This window comes from Muscardinus avellanarius, assembly GCF_963383645.1.
Source record: "Muscardinus avellanarius genome assembly, chromosome: 11".
Taxonomy (NCBI): Eukaryota; Metazoa; Chordata; class Mammalia; order Rodentia; family Gliridae; genus Muscardinus; species Muscardinus avellanarius.
Window position 1 is genome coordinate 97,337,864 of NC_137797.1, and position 10,422 is coordinate 97,348,285.

Here is a 10,422-nt window from a genome sequence, read left to right on the forward strand (position 1 = left end):
GGGCTCAAGGGCATGTGCCACCACACTTGGCAAAATTAGTACCAAGCTCAGCAGCTAACATCGTAGGTGTGCAAAAACACCAGTTGGGTCCAGACAAGGTAACAGGCCGGCAGGGAGCACTGGGGAGCTGCTAGGCCCGCCCCTGGCCTGTTGCTTTTTCTTAAGGCTATTTTGATGAAGAGAAGAAGCACAGGAAGGGAGATAGGGGAGAAATCCCTTTGCTTTCCCTTAATGAAGGGGAAATTTCCAGTTCACCTTCTAGGGGTTCTCATGTAGTGTGAGAAAAATGAGTCTCCATGTCGATTCTCAGGGGGACCCACTGGGGGTGGTGTGGAGAGAAGCGCTGACCCTTACCCCGCCCCTTCCTCGGAGTGTCAGGGCAGCTGGTCCCGTCCAAGAGAGTTGGGTCGGCTGGAAGCTTGGTGAAAGAAGGGTCCTTTGGGGGTCTCCCTAGGTGAACTTGGGGACCGGGCGGCACCTTTCCGCGCCCATCCCCCTGGCATGCGTGTTTGCCCGGTGGCCTCTGAGCACACCCAATGGGTCACTGGCCAGCAGGCTGTTGTCCTCGGCGCTGGGCAGCTCCTGGGAGCAGGAGGCTGGGGCAGGGGTCAGGCGGGGCCGGGGTTTGAGCAGGTTGAGTGGGTCGATCTCCTCGTCCTCTGCGCTCCGGGTGTGCCGCCGGGGCCTTGGGGTGTTAAAATGGATCAGTGGGATCTCGTTCCTCCGGGACAGGAACTGGGAGTAGGGCGGGGGGTTCATGCCCGGCAGGAAGGCCCTCTTGGCCCGCCCCAGGCTGACGAGAAAGTGGTAATGGGGAGAGTGGTAGACGTCATAGCCGTTTTCCAGCGTCCGGTGTCTGAACCTGCAGCTCTCGGGGCTGAAGTAATGCTGGAAAGGCAAGAGGGACGTTAGGAGAGGTGGCCAGTGTGGACCCCAGCGCGCCCTGCCAATCCTCATTATTATCCAGGAAAAAAGGGTTACGAATGGCCGGATGAGGTTGAGCACCGATCGCGGCCGCAGCTTTCAGAAAGCAGCCGCCCCAGGCCCTCCGGCTCGGTGCCTGGGGTTCTAGGGTGCAGAATCAGAACACGGGTTTGAAATGCCACAAAGTAAGTGGGTTATACATGAGGGCTGTCCACATGTCCAGATGTGTTCAGCATGTCTTTACTGGTTGGTGCTGGGACCAACCAAAGGATGATGTTCTGGAGAAATTCCTAGTGGCTATGCTGGGTGGTGAGAGACCCCTTAGATAAACAATTCTGTTTTACCATCTCACAATCCTCTGGACTATGTAGGAGCCTTTCCTGAATGAAACCCTTTGCTTAGCGGTCTGCAGGACCGGCGATCACAGGGTAGGGGGGCACAGGTAAGTCATTAGGAGTATTTATCTGGCAGGACCTTGGCAGAGCATGTGGTCTATTTTATTTCACTTTTTCCAAGGGAAGACATTTGAGGTTTGGAGACATGAGAGGTCCTACCCAAGGACATAGTTGGTAACAGAATCAAGGAGACACACAGCTACAGACAGGGGGTGTGGGAAACGTAAATGGGGACCAGTGGGCAGGGCAGACTACAGATGAAAGCCGGGGTTGCAGGGACAGTGTAGAGGGCCAAACCCCAGCTGTAGAAATGTGTGCATTTTGTATTTAGATGGAAAAGTCCTTAGGGTGATATGCCAAGAGACACTGCAAGTTGATTTTTTTTTTTTTTTGGTTGTACTGAGTATTGAACTCAGGGCATACTACCTCTGAACTACCAGCCTGCTTTCTTATTCATTCATTTATTTATTTTTTGTGATACACACCGAGCTCGCTCTTTCTTTCTTTCTTTCTTTCTTTCTTTCTTTCTTTCTTTCTTTCTTTCTTCTTTCTCTCTTACTGGGAGTGGAATCCAGGGACTTTTCTACCTCCGGGCTATACTCCCAGACCTATTTTATACTTTATTTGGAAACAGGGTCTCACTAAGTGGCTGAGAGCCTCACTCAGTAGCTGAGGCTGGCTTTGAACCTGTGCAATTTTCCTGTCTCTGCCTCCCAAATGCTGGGATTACAAGCGTGTAATTTCTATTTTGAAACAAGGTCTCAGTAAGTTGCAGAGGGCCTCCAGAAGTTGCTGAGGCTGACTGCAAACCTGTGATCCTCCTGTCTCAACCTCCCAAGTACTGAGATTATAATCATGTGTCTCCACACCCTGCTGGCAAGTGGAATCTTTAAGCTAGAAAAGTCTATGTTCTATCCAAGAAACCATTTAGGTACAAATAGCACACAACAGAAAAAAAGGACTCACTGATCCGAAAATGTTTCCTCTGAGGTCCATGCAGAGGAATCTTCTGCTCATCACCCCTGTTATCACCACGAAGCCCGCATCCTCTGATCGGATCAGCAGGGCACCTGTGGAGAGAACCATTCCCATCAAAGGCTTCTTGCTCATCTTCTGCCACCAACCTCTTACCTAAAACCTTTTACTGAAAAGCTCTTGGTGCTGATAACCTTACATAACACCCTTTTCTACCTTTTCCTCATTTCCTCCCACCCAGACCCAACAGTCAGGCTCCACCTGCTGCATCCTCTTGCCTGTAGGGGGCGCCCTGAACTCCCGGCATTCTTTACCTGTGCTCCCTACACCTGGACTGTCTTTGTTTCCGTCCTTCCCTGGCCAATATCTCTGCTTTTTCGTGATTTAAAAAAAAAAAAAAAAAGAAATGCTTTTATTGGTGCATTGTAATGATACATCATAGTGAAGGTCAAAATTTTCACAAATATACGAGCACAAGGGCTCTGCAGCCCGTCTCCCTTTTCATACATGTTGGTGAGACTGGGAGTGATACCTTTATACTGATCTCACTCAGCGTAATATTCTCTAGTTTCATTTTCCTGCAAATCACATACTTTTGGTCTTTGTGGCTGAGCAAAATCCCATTGTCTAAAACCACATTTTCGCCGGGCGTGGTGGCGCACGCTTGTCATCCCCGCGCTCGGGAGGCGGAGACAGGAGGATCGCGCAGGTTCGAAGCCAGCCGTGCGCGCTGGCTTAGGAGACCCTGTTTCCAAATAAAAATGTAAAAAATAGGTCTGGGAGTGTAGCCCGGAGGTAGAAGGGCTTCCAGGAACCCCAGTACCACCAATAAATAAATAAATAAATAAATAAATAAAACCACATTTTCTTTATTCATTCTTCTGTTGACAGACACCTAGCTTGGTTTGTATTTTGGCTGTTGTGAATTATGCTGTTATAAACACCAGTATGCATATATCACTATAGTATCCTGACTTTAATTTCTTTGGAAAGATACTAAAGAATGTATCGCTGGGTCATATGGTGGCTGCCGCTCTGTGTAGGCTCAATACAAAGACCTCCAAGGAGAGCAGGTAGGCAATTATTAGTTGTTAACTGAATATAGAGCCTGATAAGACCCATGTTGCATGATGTGGAACCGAAGGAAGGAAATAGAAACAAAACCAGAAAGAAGAGAATGGATAACAAGTTAATTTGTTTTCGTTTGGCTGAGGGTTCTCTTTGAGGGAAACTTCTAGAAAGTGGGGTGAGGTGGAGGAGGTACGGAGGATATTTAAGTTCCTCCAAATTGATGTCTGCCTTTGTGTCTCCAATACATGGCTAATTTTGTTGTAAATCTTGAGAGACACAGAAGAAATAGATAAGTAATTTCTGTCCTACTGACTTTTTTTTTTGGTGGTATTGGGGTTCCTGGAAGCCCTTCTACCTCCGGGCTATACTCCCAGACCTATTTTTACATTTTTATTTGGAAACAGGGTCTCCTAAGCCAGCGCGCGCGGCTGGCTTCAAACCTGCATGATCCTCCTGTCTCTGCCTCCCAAGCGCGGGGATGACAAGCGTGCGCCACCACGCCCGGCTTGTCCTACTGACTTTTCAGTCCCATTGAGAAAAAATTACATTCTCTGTTTTTGAGTGGTTATGTTCTAAGTACTTTACATATTTTAAATCCCTCAAATAACTGTTATGTTATTAGTGGTAATATTATTTCAGGAGTAGTAGAAGCGTCCCAATTTTGGAGATAAGGTAGAACTCATTACAAGTAGGAGAAGATAAAATCAAAGGCAAAATACACACTGAAGATGACAAGGATACTGGTTTCAATTCCCTGAAGGTTCAGGAAGAGGCTCTGAAGCCAGGACCAGGGGGCAGAGTATATGGATTCTGGTACCAATTCTGTGACTTACAGATCTTGTAGCTTTGGGCAACTCACTGCCCTAACTTCGGTTTTCTCCACTGTCAAATGACCATGTAACAGCTGCCCTGCCTACTTTGTAGGGTTATGGCAAGGATCAAATGGGATGATGGTTGCAAAAGTGGTGGGGAGTGTTGAGAATCCTGTAGTATGTATTGACCAGCTATTGATGCCAAACCCATGTACTGCCATCATGCCAGCCTGATGCTTGGGGACAGGGTAGGCACCGAGCCTGGGAAACAGGATCCTAGTCTCCAGGGCTGGCCCCCCTAGAAAACAACCTGCGTAGCGTGTGTGGTGGTACCTGCCTGTGGTCCTGGTACTTGGGAGGCTGAGATAGTAGGATTGCAGACTCGAGGATAGCCTCAGAAACCTAGTGAGACCTATCTCAGAATTAAAAATTAGAAGGTCTGGGAGGATAGCTAGGTGGCAAAGTGCCTCTGAGTTCAATCTCCAGTACCATGAAAGGAAAGGATGAGGAGAGAAAGAGAGAGTGGGAAGGAAAGAGAAAGAAGGAAGGAAGGAAGGAAGGAAAGAAGAAAGAAAGAAAGGAAGAAAGAAAGAAAGAGAAAGAAAGAAAGAAAGAAAAAAGTTTGCACAGGCACAGTGAGCAACTACTGCAGGCACACAGGCCCTTGATTCAAGCCAAGATGAGAGTTTAAAAAGTGTTAGAGAGGCTGGGTGTGATGGCACACGCTTGTAATCCCCGCGCTTGGGAGGTGGAGACAGGAGGATTGCGCAGGTTCAAAGCCAGCCGCGCTGGCTTAAGAGACCCTGTTTCCAAATAAAAAATATAAAAAATAGGTCTGGGAGTGTAGCTCAGAGGTAGAAGGGCTTCCAAGAACCCCAGTACCACCCCCCCCCACACACACACAAAGTGTCAGAGAAATGATTTTTCCCCCCTTTGAGGCTTTAGCAGGCGTGTTTTGTGGTCTGCACAAATTCCAGGGGCAAATTCAGCAGAAGGAAAGAAATAACCACTCTGACTATTGGAGCTTTGTGTTCTGCCTGTTGGAACTGGGCAGGCTTTGTAGACTTTCCCTTCCATAATGGAGGCGTCTCATGTACGGGACCTTAAAGGAGCATGGCATTTGAGGTTAAGATGTCTTCCAGGTCACTTAGGACCTATGTGACTGTGAACCAGCCATTTGCATTCCTTAACGTTTGTTTTTCCTATGTCAAATGGAGGTGGAAGAAATATTTACCTCATCCGGTCCTCCTGAGGATACATTAAGGATTCATCCACTAGAGAGTTAGTCATTGCTACCATCCCTGCTTGGCCTCAACTTCGGCTATAAAAGTAGAAAATTATGCACTCAGTTTTATTCTCCCAGCCAATAAATAACAAACAAGATGATAGCTGGAAAGGGCTTCAAGATCCTTGATAGAAAGATAATACTATGAAGGAAGGTTAAAGACCCCGACGTAACTAAGCTTCAAGTAATGAAAGTTCTATTGGGGAAGATAGAGGAAGTGGAAATATTAGGCTCTAGAAAGTGATGTTAGCTAAGTGTGGGCTGGGAAGTAGCTCAGTGGCAGGGCACTTGCTTAGCAGGTGCTTGGCCTCCAGCACCACAAAAAAAATATAAATAAATAAATAAATTAAAAATAAATAAATAAATGTAGGATATGAGCAAGGTTAACAAACACCTCTTTCCTGCTCTTTCTGGGGAGTGGAAGATTTTTGCCTTGTACACAGAGCGGATGTAGAGTTACCGGGGAGGCTCCTGACATAAGTCTTCCAAGTCTTGGGGAAGCTTGTATGATCTCATTGGCAGATAATTTCATCTTGTTAAGACCAGTCACACAAAGAGGGATTGGATACTCAACTCTCCATTAAGAATTTTCTAAGCCAGACGTTGTGGTGCACAATTGTAATCCCAGTACTTGGGAGGCTGAAGCAGGAAGATCGCAGGTTCGAGGCCAACCGTAGCAACTTAGTGAGACCCTCAGTGACTTAGTGAGACTCTTTCAAAATAAAAAAATATATGATAGGATTGAGGGTGTAGGTTGGAGATAGATTACCCCTGGGTTCAGTCCCTAGTACCACAAAAAAAGTAAAAAAAAAAAATTACAAAAGGGGCTTCAGGTAAATGAAGAGAGATTCCAGTAAAACAGTGGAAGAGGATTGAGGGAGAGAAGGGAGAGGAGACTTGGTGAGAGAAACAGTTAACTAATGCTCTGCACATCGGCGCAATGACCAGTGCCGCAGAAACACGCCGCGTGTCGTGCGCGTGCCCGTTTCTATCACTGTGAACCTGATTATATTGTATAATTAATTTTTTGAACAGTAATTCATTTAACTGCAAGACATTTTGAAATTAAAAAAAAAACAACAACTCATTGTAGGTTTGCATCAGGTTCCTGGAGGTGACCCGAGGTATGTGGTATAATGCACCAATAAAAGCATACGAAAAGAGTTTATTAAGGCACAGTAATCAAATGAATCAGATTTCACTGGAAATGTATGATTATTTAGGGGAAAACACCCCAACAAATTCACACTGTTACCTTCATGTGAGAGCATTCCTTTACATTCATCAATAAGGCAATTATAAATCTCTATCCAGTCTTACTGATATGCATCAATTTCCTCCTTTTTTTTTTTTGGTGGTACTGGGGTTCCTGGAAACCCTTCTACCTCTGGGCTACACTCCCAGACCTATTTTATATTTTATTTGGTACTTGGAAGGCTGAGATGAGTAAGGCTGGCTTCAAACCTGCGTGATCCTCCTGTCTCCGCCTCCCAAGCGTGGGGATTACAAGAGTGTGTTATCATGCCCAGCTGTTTCCTCCTTCTTGTATAGTAACTTTTAAACTCTGGAGAAGGGGTGCTGGAGGTTGAATCCAGAGGTATTCCTCAGAGGTATACCACTGAGCTAGACCCCCAGCCCCCTCTTTTAAAAATCTTTTTGAAACAGGGTCTTTCTGAGGGTCTCTCTAGGTTGCTGAGGCTGGCCTTGAACCTGCAATCCTCTCGTCTCAGCCTTCCAAGTACTGGAATCATAGGGTTGCAAGTAGGGTTAGGGTTAAGTTTAGGATTGCAATTACGGTTTGGGTTAGGGTTAATAGGCATGTGCCCTCATGGCAGGTATAACTTTTCTTCTTAAAATGTATTTTTTTTTACTTTTTTCCCATAAATACATATGGTAGCTGATTGAACAGTACCAAAGCTTCTATATAAACTAGGAAAAGTAGGTGTCTTCCACCACCTGGACCCTGAGTTCCCCTTCCTAGGTTAGTGATATAATCTTCCCAAAATCACAGTTTCTGGCTAGTGTCTATTTCAGACAAAACAAGACCACACACACATGCACAAGTGCACACACACACACACACACACACACACACACACACACACATGCACACAGAGATCTGAAGTCAGTTCGGTTCATTTTGCAGCTTCCCAGAGATTTTAATTCACCCCACCGAGCTCTGAGAACATCCTGTGAGCTTATCACCGGAGGGCAGTGAGGGGGAAGGTCTGCACCCAGCCTGCTTGCTAAGCAGGTTGAACTCACATCATGGCCACCACAGCCAACCTGGGCTGTCCTCCATATCTTACCCAGAAGGAAGCATCTTTGGGGGTTCCTTTCAGCAAAGGGATTCCATGATTCTAGACCAGTGTTTTAAGTGTCCCTATGTGCAGGCAGCACTTGTAATCCATGGGAATCAAAACATTTTTCCAAAATCCGCCATACTGCATGTTAAGTTACATATAGTCTTGTAGTGGGCGTGTAGGAGGAGCAAAAGCATATTTACTAAAGTCTGATAATATGCTGGGCGATGAAGAAGGACAGATCACGAGGCTTTTGAAGAGCCCTGCTGTCTTTTTCAGTTATCGCAGGATGTCAGACACATTGTAGGTCCTGTTAAACATCCATCAAATAAAATAGGAAGCAGTTTAGACACGTCCAGTGTATCCAGATTTATTTCAGATTTTAGCCAATAGACTCAACTTCAGCCTCCAGGTTGTGTTGGTTCCCCATGAGTTCTGGAACACGCTTGATATTTGGACAGAGCTTTCTCCCTCCTTTCATCTTGAACCAAGGCACATTGAGCACCTGAACAGACTTTAACAAGCCAGACATGGTGATACACATCTGAGACAGGAGGATCACGGGGTCAAGTTCAGCCTCACAAATTCAGTGAGATCCTCAGTTTAGTGAGACCCAGTTTCAAATATAAAAAATAATAATAATAAGGGCGGGGGATATAGCTCAGAGGTAGAATGCCCTTGGGTTCAATCCCCAGTTTTTTTAAAAAATTAAATACTAACCATTATTTTTGATGACTAGTATCTGAATGCTGTGCATACAGCCAGGCACAGCAAAATAGTTTATTATTACAACAGCAAAGAGGAAATCATAATTCCTATAAGAAAAATTTTTGGATAGAGGTTATGATTACTCCTGTGATTCTTTTTGTTTGAACTGCATTGGATCAGTTTGCATTTTTATGTATCCTACAGCAACTTTTATATGTTCTCCTAAAATAAAAACCCTGTCTTCTTCGGTACCCATCTCCCTCTCCCTCTGTCCCCCTTACATAGGTGCACAGGAAAAGGCCATTAATTGGATCATAGCCAATCGACTGTTGTGGATTGTGATCCAACTTTCCACAAACTCAACCTTAAAAAGCATTCCACTTGACTCCTGTTGCCAGTGGGTGTGCAGCATGCTCGATCTGTTACTGATTAGATACCTTTCAGCTCCACCGAGAAGAACTGACATTCATACAGAACACCTCCGAAACAACCAATGCACCTGTTGGATGGCTACCTGGGTGCATGGTGGGTAGATGAGTGGGTAGATGGATTGTGTGCCTGGTCAACTCACCGAGAAATACCTAAGGAATCTGTCTTCAAGAATATATATGTGTATGTATATATATATATTTGTATGTATGTATTTTTTGATAATTTTTATAAGGCTAAAATGCTCAGAGTTAGAAAGCTCTGAGTTAGAAAGATCAGAGTTAGAAGCTCAGAGTTAGAAAGATCGCCCGAGTTCGTCTATTCCAACCCAGAGAATGATACAGGCATCTCCGCAGTCTCCCTAGATCACCGTACCCAAAGTTAATGAGCCGAAGCTCAGTGTCTGTGGCCCTGTCTGGCTTCCTTTCCTCTTAGACTCCTTGTCTTTCTTTCTGTAAGTTTTTATTTTATTTTATTTTGCGATCCTGGGGATGGAACCCAGGGGCATTGTACCTCCAAGCCACACCTCCAGCCCTATTTTATAATCTTTTTATTTTTGAAATGGGATCTCACTGAGCTGCAAAGGGCCTTGCTAAGTAGCTGAGCCTGTCCGTGAACCACGATGCTCGGGTCTCAGCCTCCCAACTGCTGGAATTACAAGCGTGTGCCACCACACTCTGCCCTGTAAGATTTTAGAATCCTTGGACAAGGTGAAGGGAAAGTGGCTATTGTTTTAGTTGAGACAGAAGCTATTCATGTGGAGAGAAACCAGTAAATACCAATTACGGGGGCAGGGAGTTGCACAGTCTTCCCCTAAGGTTTGCGCGCGCGCGCGCGCACACACACACACACACACACACACACACACACACACACACACACACGGTTGCCTGAGTGAGAAACTAGACGCTTGGGTTAGCCTTCTGCCTAGCCCAAAGCTCCTCCAGACTCCCCATAAATGGATAGATGGGAGCGCCTCCCTTCCCAGCCTGAAGCCCCCCACTCACTATAGATGGTCTGATGGGGAGTGCCGTCCACGTGGCCATCCTTGTGGATCTGCAGGTGGTAGCTGTTCCTGGCAGTGGCCGTGTACAGGTGGGTCAGACCTCCCCAGCTGGAGCCCAGCAGCGGAGAGGTGTCAGGATAGGCTTTGACCAGGCACCAGCTGCAGATGCTGCCCAGGATCCAGAGCAGCGGTCCGAGGCGGGCCCCTAACATTGCGCAGCTCTCTGAATGGCTAGTGCTGAGTTTGAAACCTGACACTCCCTCCCGGGCTCTGCGGGCCTAGCTCTAGCTGGCCTTTCTTTCCTCTTCTTCCTTGCAAAGAGCTGACGTGAGGATCCTAGGCTGGATCCCCTCCTTTCCCCCCTTGGACTTTTAAAGGGTAGCAGAGTGACATCAAACAGGAAAAAGTCCACTGTCCACATCCTCAGTATTGTAATCAGCCATTCGAAGAAAGCCCAGAGACTTCTGAGACTTGCGGAAGGCGCAACGCATACACACACCCCTCAATTTCAAAC

At 46.2% G+C, this 10,422-nt stretch overlaps 1 protein-coding gene across 1 annotated transcript; it reads right to left on the bottom strand.

Moving 5' to 3' along the window:
* Nucleotides 1-450: 450 nt before the first annotated feature.
* Nucleotides 451-10,120, bottom strand: FGF23 (fibroblast growth factor 23; the record flags this gene model as incomplete). The annotated part of the gene is made up of 3 exons (XM_080704963.1): nucleotides 451-888; nucleotides 2,286-2,389; nucleotides 9,910-10,120. The coding sequence occupies 3 exons, from the start codon at nucleotides 10,118-10,120 to the stop codon at nucleotides 451-453; spliced, it is 753 nt and encodes a 250-aa protein (XP_080561089.1).
* Between the last annotated feature and the right edge of the window lie 302 nt (nucleotides 10,121-10,422).